The sequence below is a fragment of the Zootoca vivipara genome, chromosome 16, assembly GCF_965207765.1.
Source record: "Zootoca vivipara chromosome 16, rZooViv2.hap1.1, whole genome shotgun sequence".
Lineage (NCBI taxonomy): Eukaryota > Metazoa > Chordata > Lepidosauria > Squamata > Lacertidae > Zootoca > Zootoca vivipara.
In genome coordinates this window covers 4851959-4874326 of record NC_142599.1, presented here as the reverse complement: position 1 = coordinate 4874326, position 22368 = coordinate 4851959, and the positions used below count along the sequence as shown (strand labels likewise).

The following is a 22368-nucleotide window of genomic DNA, read 5'->3' as shown; positions in this document are numbered from 1 at the left end:
CAGCAGCAGTAATGTTCCAGGCCTCCCAGGAGCCTTAAAAGCTGTGGTGGAGTGGGGGACCCGCCCCAAGCCCCAGGTGGAAGTGGGCTTCAGGGGGAGCAGTCCTCCCAAACACTCCCTGGCAGAGCAGCAGCAGCAGGTTGGGTCTCTTGAGAGCATACCTATTGCCATGGCAGAGAATCACATTATTTGGGGGGGGGCACCAGAAGGTGATCTCGCCTAGGGCGCAAAAAACCCTAGCACCGGCCCTGGTCACAGATGCAATAGTCTTTTACAGCAGACCATGCACAAAATTTTCTACAGAGTCTAGTGTACACTACATCCGCCATTACCCAAGTCAATTTTGGTACAGAAAAAAGAGTGAGGGACAAGTTTCTAGGTCTCATTGATGCCAAAACACATTGCACCATAAAATGCAGTTATTTATTACAATTATTTACACCCCACTTTTCAGGATACAAATCCTTCCCATGTGGTTTATGAACAATATAATCTCAATGCACAATCTCAAAATAGAATAAAGCTGCTGTCATTTGTTCCCATCCGCCAGTTTGCCTGAGTGTTCTGTGTGCAGCTATAAGGCTTGAGTCTAGCAGCAAAGTTTTACGTTTTTAAAACACTGACGAAATCTAAATGGAAGGGGGTACCTGCAGACTGACATAATTTTAAAGGTTTTTCTACAGCTTGTTTCAAATGTTCAAAGCACATTAATGTGTTCTCACAATGATTATTCCACTACCCCTGTAAGTTTGGTCAGTACTAGTATCCCAATATTACAGATTGGAAGACTGAGGCCTTAAAGAACAGCACAGCTTGCATAAATCCAACCTCAGCAAGTGCAGATCTGAACTGGACACTTTTACGTTTGCACTTTGCACGGCTGAACCAAGTTGAGGAGATAGCAAAAAGAGCCTTTTTGGAAATGCAACTGGCAAATGTGACTAGAAGCAAAGCTCATTGTTTAAAAGAGGCCTTGATCCTGAAAAGATTGCAAGCCCAAACAAGGAAAGTTAAATATTTGCTCCATTAATCACATTCCTTATAATGTGCTTCTGCCAAAGAGCACCATTTGTACAAACTGTTGCCCAGCTGCCCTTGTTCAAATATGTTGGATACTCAAGAGGAGGGGGGAAGAGGTTGGAAACAAACATTAAACAGGACACGAAGCCTCTCGGAAGTGCAGCTGCCACCTCGTGGGGCTTGCTCAGAAGTGGGGCTGCTGGCCCACAGGCTTCCCACTCTCATTGGGGATCAAACCCCCCACCCACCCATCACGCAGGCTGACCCCACACTGCCACAAGGAAGGGTGCGGCCCAAACCCCATCCTGAGGCACAGAACACACAGGGGCTTCTGACAGGAAAAGCTGCCACAGAGAGGCCCCCTTCCTGGCCAAGCAGTCTGCACACAGGAGCAGCTCTCGCTGGAGGCAGCCTGAAGGATCACCAACCACACGGCAGGCAGCCTTAAGGACCAGCCAGCACTTGTACACCGAGGGCATCCTTTGGGCCCTTCTCTCCAGGTGCCCCCCACTACCTGAAGAGATCCTGGGTCAAGGGACTTCTTGGCAGCCCACAAGCGAGGCATAAAGCAAATGTTCTCCTGCACTGGAGGCTCCCAAATTATAATTATAATTATAATTATTATTATTATTTATACCCCGCCCATCTGGCCGGGTCTCCCCAGCCACTCTGGGCGGCTTCCAACAGAAGAATAAAACACAATAATCTATTAAACATTAAAAGCCTCCCTGAACAGGGCTGCCTTCAGATGTCTTCTAAAAGTCTGGTAGTTGTTTTCCTTTTTGACATCTGATGGGAGGGCGTTCCACAGGGCAGGCGCCACCACCGAGAAGGCCCTCTGCCTAGTTCCCTGCAACGTGGCTTCTCGCAACGAGGGAACCGCCAGAAGGCCCTCGGTGCTGGACCTGGTGTCACAACTAACAGCCTTTGCATAGCAGACTGCACTCCATGGTAAGTTTACTTATCACCCAGGCTATTATCGTGGTACAAGGACATGTGGAAGCACTGGAAGAGCCTGTGGAGTAGAGCTGAGAGCAAGTGAAGCCTAGGCAGGGGAGGGGGTCTGTGGCCTGGCCTGGCCGGAGCCCCAGGGGCCAGTGGGAGGAACGCCTATGTCTCACGGCCCAAGGTGCTGCACTCGACACATAAGTTAACAGTACATGCTATGTGCATATAGAAAATTTATCCTATCTTTAAAGGAAGATAAATCTACTGTCTAAGTATTTTCTAATTCTCAACTCTTGCACTCGGCTCCAGATTGGATTATCACTCTTCCCTTCCTGTCGTATTTTCCCACCGCAGATTCTAACCAACCTCAACAGCCATCTCTTGGAAATCCTGACCAGCAGATTCAACCACATCACGGAGGCGGAAAATGGGGCAAAAGGGGTCCGTTTTGGAATTGTATTTGCAGTTCTTGAGGTATGATTTACTTATGTTGGGGAGGATGTTTCGCCTGGGTGGGGAAGAAGGGAGAGATTCCAGAGTTAAGGTCATCTGGGTGATTTATCTATTAAATTTATATCACGCCCTTCCGCCCAAAGGGTGAAATTTCCTGTATACTGAACTAGGAACACATGCCCTGTCCTGAGGCAGAGATAGTTGCTCTGGCACCCAGAGGCAGGGCAAACGTCCCAGGGGAGCGGCACGCCGATGTCACCCCCCTCAGGGATGACACCTGGGGCGGACCCCACCTACCACACACCCCTTCCTCTGCCAGTGGCCCAGCCTGCTCCACATAAAGGTGTTGTTGTCTAGGAAAAAGGGGGGAGGGTATGGCAAGCTTTTGACATGAGAGAATGAGCATAGCCATCTCTATTCATTCTGCAAACTTAATCCTGGCTGAAAGCTGCTGCTGCATTTCCACAATATGCCAGTGCTAGGAGAAGGGCAGTGGCTCATGGGAAGAGCACTTGCTTTGCATGCCAAAAGCCGAAGGTTCGTTCCCTGGCATCTCCAGGCAGGGCTAGAGAGCCATTGCTAGTCAGTCTAGACAACACTGAGACAGATAGACCAGTGAGCCTGACTTAGATAAGGCCGCTTACTGCAGTCCTAATAAAAGTAGATGCAGCACCAGCAAACAATGGCAGTGAGGAAAGTGGCTCATGGGAGGAAGGGTCTCCCCAGGGTGGATAAAAATCAATGATTTTTTTTAAAAAAATGGATTTTTTTTATTTAAATCGATTTTTTTGATTTAAATTGGATTTTTTAAAATAAAATGCTTTTTGAGGAAAATATATTACCATCCAAAGGTTATTCCATCATGAAATAAAGATTAGTTTTTTAATTATGTAGAATAAGGTTGTATATGTTTAATTTTGGGGGTAAATAAATTCCATTAATCCATTCACAATGTCATGCTCTTCCAGAGGTTTTTGTAAGATTATTGGGCAGTTTCTCTGCCTACAAGATATTATCACAGATGCTTGGTTTACTTTTGCAGTTCTCAAAACTGAATTTGACTCAGCAGAGATCACATGCCTCTTCTTCACAGCAAAAATGTTATAACATGAACAGAGTTGAGAAAAAGACCTTAATCCTATTGTTCTACATACCTATGAATACAGAAACAAGCCCTCCAGTGCTAAGTTTCAAGAAGTTCAGTGAATAGAATAGAAACAATATTTTTCTGATTGTTTGGAGTAGACAGTATTTATGTTTTTCATGTGTAGGCTGGGCTGACAGTCTAAGTTTATTAAAATATATATATTTTGTTTTTGTTTAGCCAAATTAGTTAACAAACATGGATGTTTGTTTAAGCAAATAACATATGCTGTAATGTTATTGTTTCAGTTGAATAAATCTATTTAAATTATTATTATTAAGGTAATGATTATTTTTCTCCTTCCTAAGTACAACAGTAAAGTTGTCCAAATATGAATGATTAACCTATTAAACTGGGGATAAAAAACTAATATGAAAAGTTGTTATTCTAAAAATCTTCATCTACAGTACTTGCATTTTAAAGTTATACCAGCAAGAATTAGTCTTTATGTAGAAAACTATGATTTAAATCAAGCCTTACTGACTAGTGATTTAAATCGTGATTTAAATCGTGATTTAAATCAGTTTGATTTAAATCAAATCCACCCTGGGTCTCCCACTGACAGGGTCTTGCCCAAGGGAACCTGGAAACCTAGAGCCAGTGCCACCCACAGGCATCTCCCATCCCACCCTGCCACCTCCATGCTTGGCACAGCACTGCCAAATTCTTCAGTGCCGTAATTTTATATTGTGTGATACAAATAATACAGGAATAGATTCTTTTTCCTGCTCGCAGAAGAGCCCAACAACTTGTGATTAATGCTCCAGGGAGCGCAGCCACAGACGTTAGTGATTCCGGGGGGGAGGGTGTATACGCACTTAGTGAAGTTGAACTTGGGGTACCAGATGTTGTTCTTTACCAGGAGGGTGAAGTTTGCAGCATTATGTAGGAAAGCTGGTCTGGAGGGGATTGAGAAAGGACCAGGGGATGGGATGGGGCAGGGAGGAGAAAGAGAAAGTCTCAGTGGAAACATGTGATTTCACTTTATGCCTGACAATCATGGCTAGCAACAAGGCAACAATCCAACAATCTCACTTCAAAAAGGTGGTCTGCCCCCCCCCATAGGTCAGTGCACACTTTGCACACATAACACCCCAAATTCAGTCAGGCAGGGGTGATATCCAAAGAGGGTGACCTCATGTAAAGCCTTCCATTTATAGCGCTGCAAGCCTGTCTGCCCCCAATGTCCCGATTGGCCCATTCAAACAGGCCTTTCTGCCCATGCCAGTGTGGCCAGAGGGGGGAAGGAAACAATGGCCTTTGGGACCAGGCCACAGCCGCACCAACCAATAAACACTGCTTCCCTTAAGTCCTGGGAAAGCAAAGGCCGTCAACACCATTTAGCTCCAAAATACGTCTGACCTGGTGGAAGTATCTCAGCACCTAGCCATGTTTGGGTTTTTTTTAAAGCAACTTGCTTGTTATTGTCCCTCCCGCAAGACACTCACTTGGGAACATATTCATCATCCTCCACTGGACACCAGGCAAAGACCTCACAGGTTTTGTGGGTGGAGTTTCCGTATGTAACACACTTCCCAGTCTGGACACCTGAAGGGATACCAAGAGAGTCCTCATCAAACTGTTATGCTAGTGACAACTATGCGGCCTCAGGACTCTCCATCCTTGCAAGCTTTTATGCAGAGGTTAGACGGCCATCTGTCACGGATGCTGTAGCCAAGATTCCTGCATTGCAGGGGGTTGAAGCAGGTGACCCCCAGGGTCCCTTCCAACTCAATGATTCTATGATTCTGGGGTTTTCTGCTGCCACAGGTGTAAGTCAGGCTTCAGACTTAACATCTTCCTATGAAAGGTAGGCCAGAACCACCCTCTTCTGGCAGAGTGGGGTGACAGTGTTTTAGGCTGAGAGAAAATGGCTTGCCCTCAGGGAAGTGTGGGAATTAGGGGGTGGCAGCACCCAAATGAGTAATCAGCATTCCTCCCCTCCAAAACCCATAACAAAAATCTACAGATTAACTCAATCACACCGTTGCACAATATCCTTGAAATCTGAAACATACAGTTCCCACTTAGAAATGCTGCCCTATCTATATATTTGCAGATCTCAAGGTCAAGATTTTATCCAAAAAAAAGTGAGCGAAATGATTAGCAGGCACAAAGACGACCACACCAGCTCCTACCATTGCTGTGTGTCCCAATGTATCCTTCCGTGCAGTTTTCGCTAGAACGGCACCGTGTGGTTTTATCCGGAAACTGGAGAGGAAGAAGATGGTGCAGATAAACAGAAAGGCAGCGCTTGCCTTGCCCTCTTCCTCCACCCCGTTGGCCTCCAAAACTAGCACTTATGAAATGGTTTGCATGGGGGCACATCAAAACAAAAAAGCTGTTTCTGAACTAGTTAATCCGCTATGCTTGGATTCGTTGAAAAAAAAATAAGCAGGAGCTAACAAGAACGGCTCTTCACTCAAAGAAAGGAAGGAAGGAAATGTGCTAAAAATTACTTTGATCCAACCAAGTTGGCAAACGCCACAATTTAAAACAAAAGTATGCAGAGAAAAAAGACCAGAGGAGTTATGTAGGTCCTCTTCCTTTCTGATTGGGGGTGTCATACAATACAATTAAAAGCACTTTCAGAAAATATTTCAAAACTAAAACCAACACAAACATACTTCTAAAACTGCAGTCATTTAGCATTTACTACCGCTGGGTCCCTGGGCATTAAACCCCCTAAGGCCCAAGTTTAAAAAGCAACTCTTTCTCTGGTTTCTAAAGGCTATACATTTACATAATTTATTTCCTAAGGATTTCAATCCTCTTTCTCTCCCCCTCTGCTTCTCTCCCTGGTTCTGCTTTGGAACCAGCATAGGCAACTGAGGACCCTGCAGTGTTTGCTTGTGTGCTGCTGGTAGCTGCTCCTACTTTTATCAACGGGCTGGCTCCAGCAGCTGTTAAAATCCTAATCCCCCAAAGATGGTGTCACTTCTTTGGCCCTGGGATATAAACTGAATGGCCAACTCCTCAACTCTGCTCCCGAAATTGCACAGCATTTCCTTTATGGTTTCAGACAAAAGACTAATGAATTCTGAACACTGAAAGCTTGGTGTTACTGGGAGCCTACCTCTGCACAGAGTCCTTGAGTTTGATTCTGAGTGATGATCATGTTTGTCATGACGAATATGGAGTTCTCGCCCTAAACAAGTGTAACAAAGAAAAAGGAACAAGTTCAACTTCGCACAGTGATCTGGATCGGTGGTGTTCTCAAGGAGGAGCCAGATAGGATCAAGGCCTAGCTCATTTTAGCAGAAGGGGAAACTCTTGATTGAAATGTCCCTCTGTGGGCTACAGGAAAAGTTGGTCACCGCCCGCTTCCCGCAAACCAAAGGCTCAGAAGCTGAAATGTGAACATGGGTGTAAGGGGAAGGGCTTATAGAGAACAGCCCCCCCCCATCAGAAGCAGCCCATCTCCAAGCAGTCAGGAAAGCGAAGGGGCGGATGAGGAAAGTCAGGAGACGGAAAGGGAGTGCCCAGGCTCTGGCAACATCCAAGAGCCCCTGCTCCACAGGCAGGAAGAGAGGGAGAGGGAGGAGAGGAATAAGGCAGACCACAGACCCCCCCCCCACCGGAATAGAGGAGGAGGAGGAGAAGAGGGAGGAGATTCACTGTCCCGAGGCTCTTATGTTGGTCCAAATCGCGGAAGGGTGCAGTGCCGGATTCTGATTCGGACTGACAAGACATGCCACCAGCAGCTCACTTCACTGTAAATAATGTGCACTAATAAAAACTTCTGAAAGACAAGCATGCGGAGGGTCGTTACTCAAGAGTAGTCGCAACAACCCTGACAATGGGCATCTTAGCAGCTCAGAATGAAAGAGCAGTAGATCATTGACCATCAGCGCAGTTTCCATTAGAAGCTGAAAGGCGGATTTTGAGTGGGAGCAAGAAAACTTTTTGCCCAGGAGCTGAGGTCAGGAAGAACAACTCGCTACTAGGTGAAATAACGGGACATCCCATAGAGTGTCAGAGCTTACTGCACCGGCAGCATGAGATCATCAACAGGTCAAAATTTGGAGCTGGTCAGACTGAGCTGGGTGACAATCTGGAGACAGAAGGTGAGGCAGTGGAACCCACAAGCCAAACGTTTGTTTACTGATCCCTTGTTCAAGTGCATGTTTGTCCTTATATTCCTCCCAATGGGACAATCCTTCCCATTGGCTGACAAAACAGTTATCAAATATACATCATCAAAACATATACAAGGTAACAGGGCCAGCAAAAAGGTTGACAGCATTCCAAAAGCCTGGGTAAACAAAGAGGTTTACACCTTGTGTCTCAATTAGGTCAATGTGGGGAATAATCAATTGTGTCTTGGAATTCTCTAAATCAGGGGCCGCGACTGAGAATGCCTTGTCTTGTGCCTTCATCTGCACACCTGCTTCAGGTAACGAGCTCCGCTAACCCGGAAGTAGATGCTCCTGATAGCAAACTTTGCCCCTGGAGGAGGCGAGCGGAAGTCACGCCATTAGCAAAAGTGCGTCTCAGGTTAAGAACCGTTTCGGGTTAAGAACGGACCTCCAGAACAAATTAAGTTCGTAACCAGAGGTACCACCGTACAACTAATGACTGCCTCGACTTGGGCCCAATCCAAGTCGTGACTGCGGCAAACCCGGAAGTAAATACTGGGTTTGCCGCGATTCACACACGTGCAGAAGCGGCTTCTGCTATTTGTGCATGCGCAGAAGCGCCTGCCGCCATCTGCACATGCGCACAATGGCACTTCTATCAGCAACCCGTTTCGCCTAAAGGACAGGCTGCCAGAATGGATTATGGTGGTAAGTAGAGGTTCCACTGTACATGGGAGAGGGGAAGTACTGAAGAAGGTACGTACTTAGGTACCAAGTCATTGCAGTTTTGGTATATGATTCAATGCACCACCCTGAATCATTTCCAGAAGTTCACAGGCATTCAGCGTAAGGATTTAATGATTGGGTTAATGTGAGCCCCCACCCCCATCACTTAAGCAGCCAGGCAGCAACATTCTGCCCCAGTGCTCTTTCTGAATAGTCTTCAAGGGTAGCCCCATGTAGCAGATCCCACTTCTCCCACCAATTACTGTAGCAGAACCCTCAACTCTATCATACCTGCCAAATTGCTGTCGGAGAAATAAGGGACCGGGCCGGAAGTAGCGCTGCCGCCATTTTGGAACTGGGCGGAGCATGCTCAGAAGTGACTTTTGGTGCTGCTTTGCCCAGTTCCAAAATGGCTGCCACGCCAGAATAAACCGGGGAAAAACAAAAAAATCCGTTTTTTCAGCTAGGAACAGCTGGAAAAACGGGGATTTCCTGGGGAATACGGGAGACTTGGCAGCTATGAATCTATACCAATTGCTGTGGACCCAAACTACTGTACATACACACTCTATAATCACCACCACAGGTTATCTTTATGGATTTTGTGTGAGGGAAAACTTGGGTACTTGGGAGACTTAGGCAGAAGTTGAACAAATAAGAAAGATTTATTTAACAGAACAAAGTGGATAAAACAAAGGATACCTCGGGAGATAATATTCTTTCAGAAAATAGTTAACCTATTATTTACACCAGGGATCCCCAGATGTTTTGGACTACACTTCCCATATTCCCCGACCACTGGTCCTGTTAGCTAGGGATCATGGGAGTTGTAGGCCAAAACATCTGGAGGGCTGCAGTTTGGGATGCCTGATTTACACTAAATCTAATGGATGCTACATGCTTCTAATAAGGCACAGCTTCTTTTAAACTTCAGCTGCTTATTATTTTGCTTCAGGTAGATGTTACAGGTTTCTAAACTAGATGGGAAATGCTCGGGTTATTTCCAGTTGTTTCACTTCAGTTCCTTAACTCATTTGTTGCATAGGTGTTACTGAAGTATTCTTCAGTTCTTAAGCAAGGTGGCACTTTTGACAGAATTCTTTGGGGTGAGCCACAACTGTTTAAAGTGTTATCGTAGCACATAGTAGGATGGCATGGATATCTGGGTTATGATAAAGTGAAAATACACAAAGGATTTCGCAACCACACTATCAGAAAGGCAATATTTGAAGTACGGGAAAGAAATAAAAAACTTTTGGAGCCGAAAGCCCCTTGGTCGCTATCACCAATGGAGGCATGGCTGTAAAAAGGTAAAATATGGGTACCAATTAGCAGACATATAAAGATTTACTAGAAGAAGAAAATAACCAACTGAAATTGAAGAAATGTGATATATTAAAACAAATCGGTATAAGCTGGTTGCAGTACCACCAACTCAATGGTGTTTTGAACATAATAAAAAAAAGAATGGATTTGACAATATCTGATCGAGTTAAAGAACTTCTTTCAAATCATAAAAAGAATGTATGAGATATTACTAAATTGGCATCTAAAAGATGAAGAGGTAAAGGATGTAATGGTGAAATGGGCCCAAGATTTCGGCTATAATATAGAACTAGACAAGCAGGAAAACCTTTGGAAAAATGATATTAGAGATTTACGGCATGCTATATGATTAAAGAAAATTTCCTAAAGGTGATGTATGGGTGGTACCTGACACCAGCAAAATTGTCAAATAAATAAATAAATGTAACCATAAGGGCGGGAATCTATTCCACATGTGGTGGACATGCCCCAGAATAAAAAAAATTATGGGACACGATATATGAAGAATTAAAGAAATGATTATGGTAGATACTCTTTTCCAGAAAAAAACAGAGTTATTTTTATTAGGAATTTTTACTTGTCCCAAAGGACAAAAAAAAAAAGAGAGTCTTTCAATATGCAATCGTGGCCGCCAGGATCATAATTGCAAAATATTGGAAAAGCAACACATTGCCAACAAAAGAACTGGCTAAACTCACAGAAATAATAAGAAATAATTCAATTGAGAGAATTAGGAGAGAATGGGATGTTTTTATAAATTATATGAAAAAAGGTGGTTTCCAGGACTTCGCTTGGCTCAGTGTAGATTAAAATTCCACAGGAAATTAAGATTGTTTCTCCACAGACTTACTAATGGAATACAGACAACCAAAAATACGAGTTACTAGGGGTAGAAGGAAGTCAAGATATAAATCAGGGGATCAATCATGAAGTCGTAAAAGGAGATATTGTAAAATAGAAGAGGAGGCTACTAACAGGAATAAGGACAGCTTGTATACCTTACAAAGACGTGTATATGGAACTGTTTTTCTTTCTTTTAAAAAAGTTTTTTCTTTCTTTTTCTTTTTTTCTTTTTCTGCATGTATATGTCAGAATAATTGCAGGTTATGTTAATATTTGTAAAACTGTGTTCTCTTTTTTCTTATTTTTCTTTCTTTTTCTGTATATGTCAGTAAATTCAGTTTTTAAAAGTGCCATTGTACATTATTTCTTTTTTCTGTATGAATTAATTTCTGTTTGTGTATTTGAGTATCTGCATAACAAATAAAAGCAATAAAAATAAAATAATAAAAAGTGTCATTGTAGCACTTCAAATGTATGTACAGTGGTACCTCTACTTAGGAATTTAATGCGTTCCGAACGCACATTTGTAAGTCGAAAAAAATTGTAAGTCAAATCCCATAGGAATGCATTAAGAGAAAAAATTCGTAAATAGAAGCAACCCTATCTAAAAATTCGTAAGTAGAAAAAATCCTACCTAAACCGCATCCAAGATGGCGGACGGAGCTCCATTCGTAAGTAGAAACATTCGTAAGTAGAGGTACCACTGTATGGTGTGAATGTGGCTTAATGGTTGTTGTTGTTGTTGTTGTTGTTGTTGTTGTTGTTGTTGTTGTTGTTGTTATTATTATTATTATTATTATTATATTTCCATACCAAACTAATATTGATCCAAGTATAAAGTATGCTTTCATACATACTTAAAATAGCAATCAAATATGATTGTTTAGGGAGATGACTCAGTCACAGTGCGAACAACAAGGAGGAAGTGTGTGGCTCCCAGGAAGCCGCATGCTGCAGAGATCAGAGGCAGAGGCATATAATAGGAGAAGTTGAGGTTTAGCCAAGAGGAAAGAATCAGCAGAGCTGACCTTATCATTCTTTCACAATGGCCGTAAAAGACTCAACAGAGGAAGCTTACACCCATTCTGCCTTGAAGCCGCAGCATGCAAAGACATATTGAAGCGAGTTCTATGGCAGAGAAGAAATCATTCTGCACAACGGTGTTACCAGGAAGGGCCTGGCAGCTATTTGCAAAGTGTCCTCTTGGATTAGATGAGGCTCTTTCAGGTCCCGCCTTGGGCTCCCCTGAGGCATCTGACTGACCACTGTGGGAACAGAATGCTGGACCTCAGGTCCATGGACACTAATAGCGCCCTCAAACTACAACTCCCATTTGTCCTCACTGTTGGCACTGATGGCCCCAAACATCTGGAGGCTATCAAGACTGGGAATGTTTGCTACATGCTGTATCCCACAGGCTGCAAGCCGCAGACATGTTTTCTGAGATATGCCCTCTAAACTAGGCCTGAAAGTCATCACCATAGAGCAGGGATGTCCAACAGGTCGATCGTGATCGACTGGTCGATCCCCGGGAGGTTCCGGTCGATTGCTGTCAACCGTGGGCTCCTTTTTCTTTGCAGTGGCATAAGAGCATCCGGCCCTGGCCCCTCCCTCCGTCCTCCATTTTCACATGATCGCTGGAACGGAAGACGTAGTTTTCACTGTGAGGCAGATAGTTTCCTCAGCGATCTTTTGGTGAGTTACTTTCCCCCTTTCCTCAATTTGACAATGGGACTTTCCTCCCTAAAAAAAAAAAAAGCTCAACAACTTTGACCTGAACCCCCCCCCCCAAAAGGGATAGATCACTGCCAGTTTTAATTCTGTGAGTAGATCGCAGTCTCTTGGGAGTTGGACGTCCCTGCCATAGAGGATGCCCTCCATCGCATTTTGGCTAAGTGGCCCAAAAAGATAACAAGGTCAGTGACATCAAAAGCCTCTGAAAGGTCCAGAATCAACGAGGTTGCATTCTCCCTGCTTCTCTAAAGCATGTTTTTTCATTGTCCAATATTGAAAGACTTTTGGCAGAAGGTAACTGAAACCATCAACAGAACTGTACGGAACAATCTTACACTTACAGAGCAAAGTATCTTCTTGAATTATATACCCAGCACATGGAACCTTACAGAAGGACAATACGAGTGGATTCTCCGTGCCCTGACCACAGCAAAAAGACTGGTACTGATGAACTGGAAAAATAAAAATACGTCTCCCTCCTATGATTGGATTGAAGACTTATACAAACTCGCAACATATGAACAGCTTGCATATAAATGCAAACTTGCCAAGGACAAATCCAATGATATTTGGAACCCATTCTTACAAATACAGTAGTACCTTGTTTTGAGTCTGGGATCCGTTCCGGAGCCCCAGACGCTCGGCAAAAAGGACAGTCGACAAAGCACCACTCTGCGCTTTGCCTCAGACGTCCACCGAAATGGACGCTGGACAGGGCGGACTTAACAGAGGTACCACTGTACTGTAATAGGTTAAGATCTGGTGAAGTACAATAACAACATTGTAAAATACTGTATACAGTTTGGGGTTTTCTCCCCTCCCGCCTTTGTTTTCCCTTTTGCACGGGTTCTGTTTCTCTTTCCTTTTTTTCTTTGCGTCTCACCATGTTTGGTGCACATATGGTTATGTATTTTTTGAACTTTCAATAAAGATGTTACCAAAAACAACAACACAAGTCTGCATTCTCCCTGTCCCTCTTCTGGTATAGGTTCTCTACCCAGGTGACCAATATAAGTTCCATCCCAAACACAGGAATGAAACCAGGGTGGAATGGATCTGAACAATTGGCTGGTTGGCCACCCCAAAAGGCAGGCACTTCTTATTTACACTCACAAAGACGGCTGCTATATGTCTTAGGCTCTGTTTAACTTTAATCCTGTGATCTAATGGTCTCCTTTGAAGAGCTAGCAGGTAAAAACTGTCCCCGTTTGCTCCACGGCAGGGAGACTCATGACCACAAACAGGAAGTATGTGTCATACCCAGCAAAGCCATGAGATTCAGCTCCTGTGTACATACCTGAGGCGGAATCACGTAATCGGCTACATCCCAAATTCGGGGCCCCAGCTCTGAAGTATTGGTCACGGTGACACCCTTCACTTTTGTGGTCACCGAACTCACCACTGAATCTGTTTCTTGGTAGCCCTTTTCCCACACGAAGACCCAGCTGCAAGAACAATGGGGGGCAAAACATCTGTCTCAGAATTTAGATTTAAGTAGGGTTGCCATTTTTCAAGAAGTAAAAATCAGGACACATTTTCGCCGACATCTTTTCTAGCTTATCCCCTTAGTCTTGCACAGTTAGGGAAACCTGGAAGTGTTACTGGTCTCCTCCACTTCCCATCATTTATGCATTTTCCATTTTTCTATTTACATATCATACTTTGCCATCAAGTATTCTTTCCATATAAACTTCCCAGCCTAGCCTAATTGCTGAATCTCCAAATATTAATCCACCCTGCTTTCCCCCTTCTAGTCCTCCTTTGTATTTAACTGTTGTTCAGAGAATTACCCCTACTTGTAGCTTTGCTTTAGTATCAACTTTTTTTAAAGTACTGTACTCCCCCAAACTTTCCCATCTGTCCTTTATTTGTTTTCCATCCTGATTCCTTATTTTGTCTGTCATGCTCACAGGTTCGGCGTATTCTGTTCATTTATACAGCCATTGTTCTTTTGCTGGTATTCTTTTTCTTGCCAGCTTTTAGCATGCACTATTCTGTGGGGCAAAAAAAAAAAATTCCTTCAGTAGCACCTTAAAGACCAACTAAGTTTTTATTTTGGTATGAGCTTTCGTGTGCATGCACACTTCTTCAGATACACTTGAAACACTTGTATCTGAAGAAGTCTGCATGCACAAGAAAGCTCATACCAAAATAAAAACTTAGTTGGTCTTTAAGGTGCTACTGAAGGATTTTTTTTTATTTTGCTTCGACTCAGAACAACACGGCCACCTACCTGTAACTATTCTGTGGGGGGGTTGGTTTTTTTTTGACATTTTATTAATTTCCAAAAAAATAACAAAAAAGATTAATAATAATAACAATAATGCATAAAAAGAAAAAGAAAACATCATAGACAAATCTTTAAACCATATGTTTTGCTTGACTTCCCTCCACTCCCCCTCTTCGTTCCATTGTTTAGTACTCGTTCAGGCACGTCCTTAAAGCCTTATATTCTTAATAATCCAATTTTAAACCTCCTTCATCTTATTACAAGTGACTTTTAATAGCATGCGCTATTCTGGCCGCTGCCGTGGCATAAAGAAATAAATTGCATACCGCCGAGGGGAGTTTACACTTAACTAACTGAGGTTCCCCCCCCCAACATAAAGCCTGCCCCCTAATAAATCCTGGCTATGCCCATGCAAACATGTAAAGCATATTCTTTCCCCCACCCTGCAAAGAATTATGGGAACTATAGTTCATTAGGGGTGGGGTAAACTAAAGCACCCAGGAATCTCAGGAGGGCGGCAAAGTGCTTTTAACGTGCTTTAAACATATGGTGCTTATAATGCAGCCAACATCTGGAGAACCACAACTTCGCTGCAACAAACTCCTTTGCAAGTTAATCCTATTGGACTCCAGAGGGATTTACTTCCGAGTAGACACCTACGAAATTCAAGAGGACTACCCTCCTCCGGCAACAAGTGAGTTCCCCCCACTTCCCCAGTTCTGGGGAGGAGGATCACGTTCGTGGGAAAAAGAGGTCAGGGGGGGGTCTCCTCCCTCCCTCCCTGGTCAGCAGCAACTAGGGGCCGTTGGCTGGCCCTTGGCCCCTCGGCGGCCCCCGCCTTACCCGATGACGTAGGCCAGGATAGCCAGCTGGACCAGCCGGTTCATGAGCCCCACTTTGCGGCTCTTGATCAGCACGATCCGCGGCGTGTCGTACTCGAAGAGGAAGCTGTACAAGCCCGCGCACGGCTTGCCCGGGCCGGCCATGGAGCGAGAAGGGAAGGCGGGCGGCGGCGAAGAAGCACGATTCCCCCGCGGGAGGCAGCCGCTCCCGGCCGGAGGGCTTTATAGAATCCCGCGAATCCCGCGGCGCCGCTCCGCCTCCCGGTGGCGAGTTCGAAAGACGCGTCTCCCTCCTCCAACGCCTGCAGCCGGATTGGCAAGGGAAGCGGAGGCGCTGCTCCGCCTGCCGTTGGCAAAGTTCACAGGACTCTCGAAGCGAAACAGCAGCAGGAAGAGGGAAGGAAAAGGGGAAGGGAAGGAATCGTGGCTGTTTTGCCGGCGGGATTCAAGAACTGTGTGCGAAGCCTAAAAGGCTGCACGAACTTGCGACCAGGGATGTGAAAGTCGTGAGTGGGGAAAGCGGGAAGCCCCCATCCCAGGCGTGGTCTCATTCACGCACCCTAACACTGTATAGTTGCAAGGGCTTCTCTCCTCCACAGAACTCTGGGAACTGTAGTTTGTTAAGGGTGCTGGGAGTTGTTAGGAGATCCGTGTTTCCCTCCCAGAATCACAATTTGAGTGAAAATAAAAAAATTCCTTCCAGTAGCACCTTAGAGACCAACTAAGTTTGTCATTGGTATGAGCTTTCGTGTGCAATGACAAACTTAGTTGGTCTCTAAGGTGCTACTGGAAGGAATTTTTTGTTTTTTATTTTATTTTGTTTCGACTACGGCAGACCAACACTGCTACCTACCTGTAACTAAAATTTGAGTGGTTCAACAATCAGTGTGCCTTCCCAAAGAACTCTGGGAACTGTAGCTCTGGGAGAGGACCAGGCCCGTCCTTAACAGCTCTGCCCCCTTCATGAACTACACTTCCCATGAATCTTTGGGAGAAGCCATGACTATTAAAGTGGTCTAATGGAACTTTAATGTAGTGTGGACGTAGTTGATGCAAAAATAGCGCACTAATGGTGGATCATTCCACTTCGTTGTCCCCCCCCCCCCCGAGATCCTTCCCCAACATTAGCATACTACTGCCATCTGGAGGGCTGTTCTTCAGGAGTCTTGGATGAAGGACCATCAAAAACTTATTATTTTAAAACTCTAAAAAGAAATACAAACAATTGTCCTGGCAAGTGTAGAATTATGTATGCTCTTGCTGCATCCTTCCATGAGCGCTTGGTTTTCTCCCATGGTCTTTCCATCTCATGTCTCAGTGAATAGTTGTCATGCATCATCTACACATTCTCACGGGATACTCTCAAAGAGCTCCAAAGGGTTGTTTAGAAAGAACTTACCGGTACCTGGAACTGAGCGAAACACAGACGCTTATGGGAATCCAGTTATGTCACTGGGGCCTTCCCCTAGAAATCTGGTGGGGAACTAATGCACAAAACCCCCACCTTGCTTGTGTATAGCTGGAAAAAACCTAGCAGAAATCCTTTTAATAGGACTGGCTAAAATGTCGCAAACCGTGGCACAACATTTGTGACATTGTTATTTGTCCTAATATATTGCAGAACCGTTCATTATTTTAGGTCCGTCCTTACCTTCTGGACCTTTGTTTTCTTTCTGCCCCACTTTATATATGTGGATCTGAAGCTTCTAACAGAAGCCTCGTTCCCATTAAACCACCTCAGGGAACAGGTTGGAACCCAACCCTCGAAGCCTCTCGCTGCTTGGAGATGGGGACGGGGTAATAATAATAATAATAATAATTATTATTATTATTATTATTATTATTTATTTATACCCCACCCATCTGGCCGGGTTCCCCCAGCCACTCTGGGCGGCTTCCAACAAAATATTAAAATACAAAGCAGTTCTTTTAAATGTGAAGTATAGCAACAAATACCAGTTAACAATACCGGGAAGCTAAATTATAATGAAATTTCGTGGCATGGCATATAATACCACAGGCATGAGAAATGGTTACAAACAAGACTGACTCAAGACTACCCTGTTTCCCACGATGGCGCAATGGCGAGTGCTGTGCACCCGATTCTGAAACTTAAGAACTGAAGTCCCGTCAGATCGCCAAGAAGCCTTCCAGGTCTCTTGAAGACCTGCAGCTTGTGTGTTTTTTAATTCTGAAATAGCCAAATCCCCCAAGTTATTATACCATAGGGAGACATGCAAAACTTGTATATTTTCCTATTGTTAGGCTACCAACATCCAGATCAAACTTTTTTTCAGAATGAATAGCAAATCCCCTAATTTCACGTGGGGTGGCAATCTTCATAGTGCAGGCTCTGAAACTCAGGGCTACCCTGACAGGGTAGTGTGTCCTAGACCTGGGCCTGTTTTAATTTTCTCTATTTCATTTTTAACTGAATGTGCCGAGCCTATTTTGACTTATTTTTGCTTTACGTATATCCACATATTAGATTTTTGGCGCTGGCACCTAAATCTTTGCATTATTGTCTTAGGGTAATTTAAATGTTATTACGCCAGCAATATTGCCTTGAATTATGCTTTGTTGCTTGTCTCTGGCATTTTTGTATTGTTTTATTTTGCTATGGCTGCATGCTAATGCAATAAAGGTTTGAATTGAATTGAGAATGAATAGCAAGGAGAGCTGTGGAGAGGCCTTCTGTTAGATATTTATTGATAAACCTCTGACCAGAATGTTAGGGACATTCCAACCATTAAAAAAGCTGTGTTTGATGTTGTGTTGATGTTCCGTTGCAAGCTGTCCCGAGTGTGCTGTGATAGTTGTAGGAGGGAAGGATATACACATCTGATAAACACTAGTGTGTGTCCGTGCACACGTGTGTGGAAACAGACAGACAGACATGTTGTGTCACAAACAGCTTTGGAAAAAATCTGCTCAGTATCAGGTTACAACAATTAAAAATACAGTGTTAAAAATAGTTTGAAGCAACTTTTTAATTTTTTAAAAAATTGCAATATAAATTTCAAAGTGATTGGAAGATAATACAAACATGTAAAAATGGTAAATTAAAACACAATAGCAACATTGATCCCGCTAGTTACTTAGCAAAAAAACATTATAAATCAGTGCAGAAATGTTAGTGCAGGCCTATGAGGCAAAAGGGCACTCTGAAGAGCACATAGGGATGCTTTGCAAACTGGGCAAAGGCCAAGTTCCTGATTTTTGTTACATTTCAGTGACTAGAATGGCTAACATAAATATGTAGAGGCAAGCTGATAAGTAAAAAGTTCTTGGAGACTATTTTTTTTTGTACATGTCATCAAGCCTGTGTTTGCAGCTCGAGAAAATGGCAGGGGAGGTTTCGCTTCACAGCAGGAGTGGGAAACTTGTGGGCCTTCTGACTCCAACCAGCCTCAGCCTGCAGGGCCAGATAGGGCCGCTGGAAGCCCAGCAAGGTTTGGAGGGTTGCAGCTTCTCTACCACTCCTGCTGTGAGGGAAAAGCCTTGCTTTGCACACCCTCCACCGTAGAAAACGCTTCGCAAAATATACTCCAGTCAGTTGCATATGCATTACAGTACGTATATGATAGTCCCTGGAAATACCATGGGACAAAGTCCTCTGCACACCCAGTTTTAATTACTGGTATATACACAAGTTTGTTTATTTGGTCTCTGCTCTAACCTCCAGAAACGCAGTAACAACAGGGCTCCTGAAATCTCCTCTCCCCATTCCTGAGAAATTACAGTGGCCGCCTCCTGTTACGTACTTAATCCGTTCTGGAGGTCCATTCGTAACAGGAAACCGCTAATGGCGCCTCCTGCTGCCGCCGCACAACTTCTGCTCGCATCCCGGGGCAAAGTTCACAATCAGGAGCATCTACTTCCAGGTTAGCGGAGCTTGTAACCCAAAACATTCTCAAGGAGGACGGTACGTAACACGAAGTTCCACTGTACTGGAAACAAACAAACAGCTTCAAAACAAGGCATAATGAAACAGAGGGCTTCCCAGTGGAAATCAGCAAAGCTCTCATTTCTCATACATGAGCCTTTGCTGTGTTTTGAGAAAGAGAGAGTTCATCTGGTCTTTCCTTTGGGTTTTGACTGCTTAAGCCTGCCAGGAAAATATGGATCCCCGATTCCAGGTGTGCACTGAAAATTCTGAGGACCAAAGAAGGTTGTGTTTTAATGGCACAAGCAGCAACAAGGTCTGATTTAAAATTAAACACCAAGTGCAACTCCCCTCATTGGCTTTTGTCAGGCAGGGCCACCACCTTTTGGGACACATTTGGAATTTCAAAGAAAGTGCCCTGGGCACCAGACACAGAGTGGCCGTTGTGGGACCATGGCATAAGACAAAATGGCTGCTATTTCCAACACAGCAGGAAGAGACACAACACCACAAAATTTTGTGTTATCTCTTCCATGAATGGACAAAAAAAGGCACCTGCAACCAGTCACTGCAGCACTTCTTCAGAGAGAGAAGCTCTTTGCAATTCTCTATTCAGAACATAACAGGGAGAACAGGTGCCCAATCTTGGCATCCAGTGAAATGTAGGCATCTTGAAGGGGTGGGGTTCAGTTTAGGGGTTAATCCATACTTCTGCTTGTCCTGCTGCTTTCCCCCAGGAAAACCCACTTACTACTGAGCAAACGTCAGCTTTTCTGCAGTGTGATGCTTGCTCTGTCCGATTCAGTAGTAAACAATGGCTTTTCCCAGTAGTGGGGTAGGAGAGCTGGGGGGGGGGCTCACATCTGGCAACCAGATAATCTAAAGTGGGAGGTTTCTGTCTCCTCCGCACAGGCACTCTAGAGAATCTGTGCTTCTTTGGTTCCAGATAGTACAAGAGTAAAGGTAAAGGGACCCCTGTCCATTAGGGTCCAGTCGTGACCGACTCTGGGGTTGCACGCTCATCTCGCATTATTGGCCGAGGGAGCCGGTCTACAGCTTCCAGGTCATGTGGCCAGCATGACAAAGCCGCTTCTGGCAAACCAGAGCAGCACATGGAAACGCCGTTTACCTTCCCGCTATAGCGGTTCCTATTTATCTACTTGCATTTTGATGTGCTTTTGAACTGCTAGGTTGGCAGGAGCTGGGACCAAGCAACGGGAGCTCACCCCGTCACAGGGATTCGAACCGCCGACCTTCTGATCAGCAAGCCCTAGGCTCAGTGGTTTAGCCCACAGCGCCACCTGGGTCCAAGTACAAGAGTACATGAGTCTAAAAAGCTCTCCTGGGAAGCTTAGTTTGGTCAGAATCAAATATATATTTAGTTAATGCTAAATACTGTTTAAAAAGTTGGGTGCGTGCCCGTCTCTCTGCCGAGCAGTGGCAAGAGCCCATGGGGTTCCAGGCACTTTGGTTCTTTGGAGAATTGAGACACAGCATACTTTCGTATCTTTAAGAAGGATGGTTTATTCACCTATTTACACCTTCAGTCTGCATGGAGGGAGTCCAGAGCTTACAGCACGATCACCTCAAGACTGCCTTGTACCTCACAGCAGTGCAGCCATGGAGTCCAAGGTCTCTCTCCCAGCCAGCCAGCCTGCCCAAAATGGACTTTTCAACCCTCCTTTCTTCCTCCCAGAAAACCTTAGTAAAAAAACTCTTTTCCTGTCACCTCAAACACACACACCCTACCACCTGGTCTGAAGAAGTGTGCATGCACACGAAAGCTCATACCAAAATAAAAACTTAGTTGGTCTTTAAGGTGCTACTGAAGGAATTTTTTTTATTTTACTTCGATCCAGACCAACACGGCTACCTACCTGTAACCTACCACCTGGGTAACATCTGACTCCCCAGGCCAAAGGATTCCTCTCTGATGGTCCATCAACACCTTTTGTCATATTAAGAGATTTGCTCTTCACTAACCCAGCCAGGCTGGTCTGCATAAGCCAGCCCAGGGATACTTCAGCAGCTGGTATTTCTCCCTTCACATCTCAAATAATCAAAATCCTAGCATTTAGTAATTTCTAGGGTTTAGGGGGTCCCCTCCCCCCAAAAAATCTATAATGGCACATTACTTCTGGTAAAATGAGTCACTATAGCCACTAGAGAGCTGTGAAAATGTGTGTCCCAGTCTTTTTAGACTCATCTACTCATGTACCCTGTTTCTCTGAAAATAAGCAGTAGCAGGATTTTTAAGTATTCAAGGAATATAAGCCATACCCCGAAAATAAGACATAGTGATAAGCACAGCAGCAATGCCGGCCGTGGCAGGAGGAAAAAATAAGACATCCCCTGAAAATAAGCCATAGTGTTGTTTTTTGAGGAAAAACAAATATAAGACGGTGTCTTATTTTCGGAGAAACACGGCATTATCTGAAACCCAAGGGGCGCATTGGTTGCCAGATGTGAAATATATTGGCATTATTTTCAGCTCTCCTACCCCACTAGAGGGAAAGCAGCAGCACAAACGAAAAATCGCTTGGGCAAGTGGAAAACCTCTTGAACCCCATGCTTTCTGGGCACAGGACAGCTAGAAGTGTGGATGAGCTCAAGGATAGCCCAAGCCAGCACAAAGAGGTCCTGAACAGCCTCTTGTGTGTTTCTTAGGAGATATTTCTTGAGACCTTTTGAGGACACCACAGGAGGTACTTAGTGGTGGACACACTGGCATCCGTGGGCACCGTGCTGGCATTCCCTAAGAGCGACACACAGGAAGGAGAAGTTTAACTCTCCCCAGCTGAGATCCCAATGAGAATCAGCCCCCCACCCACCCACCCACACAGAGCATGGCAATTAGCCCCTGCCAACACAAAAAACTAAGGATAACTGCAGCACACCGGGTGGGAATCTTTGTCTGGGTGGTAAGACTAATAAACCTCCTTTTCCTCTGCAATGTGGTCCTGCACATGGCTTATTGTGTCATTATTACAGCCGCTTTCCCCTACTCTGGTGACCCCAGGAAGTTCCAATCCTCCCTAACCAGAAGAGGTTTGTGGTCCAAAACATTTGGAGGGCACCAGGTTGGGGAAGGCTGCGTCAAGGTCACATCTCGTTTGGCTCTCAGAAAATAGATTTAG

General features: G+C 44.5%; 1 protein-coding gene across 1 annotated transcript in view; it reads right to left on the bottom strand.

Annotated features, from left to right (window-relative positions):
- Positions 1 to 15949, bottom strand: part of P2RX4 (purinergic receptor P2X 4) — a 29543-nt gene extending 13594 nt beyond the window's left edge. Inside the window, exons 1-7 of the mRNA XM_035097886.3 lie at positions 15347 to 15949; positions 13571 to 13718; positions 6642 to 6713; positions 5704 to 5776; positions 5014 to 5113; positions 4384 to 4464; positions 2335 to 2476 (exon numbers count right to left, since the gene is read on the bottom strand). Coding sequence (XP_034953777.2) covers positions 2335 to 2476; positions 4384 to 4464; positions 5014 to 5113; positions 5704 to 5776; positions 6642 to 6713; positions 13571 to 13718; positions 15347 to 15489 — 759 coding nt within the window. The 5' untranslated portion in view covers positions 15490 to 15949. The remainder of the gene's footprint in view (positions 1 to 2334; positions 2477 to 4383; positions 4465 to 5013; positions 5114 to 5703; positions 5777 to 6641; positions 6714 to 13570; positions 13719 to 15346) is intronic.
- Between the last annotated feature and the right edge of the window lie 6419 nt (positions 15950 to 22368).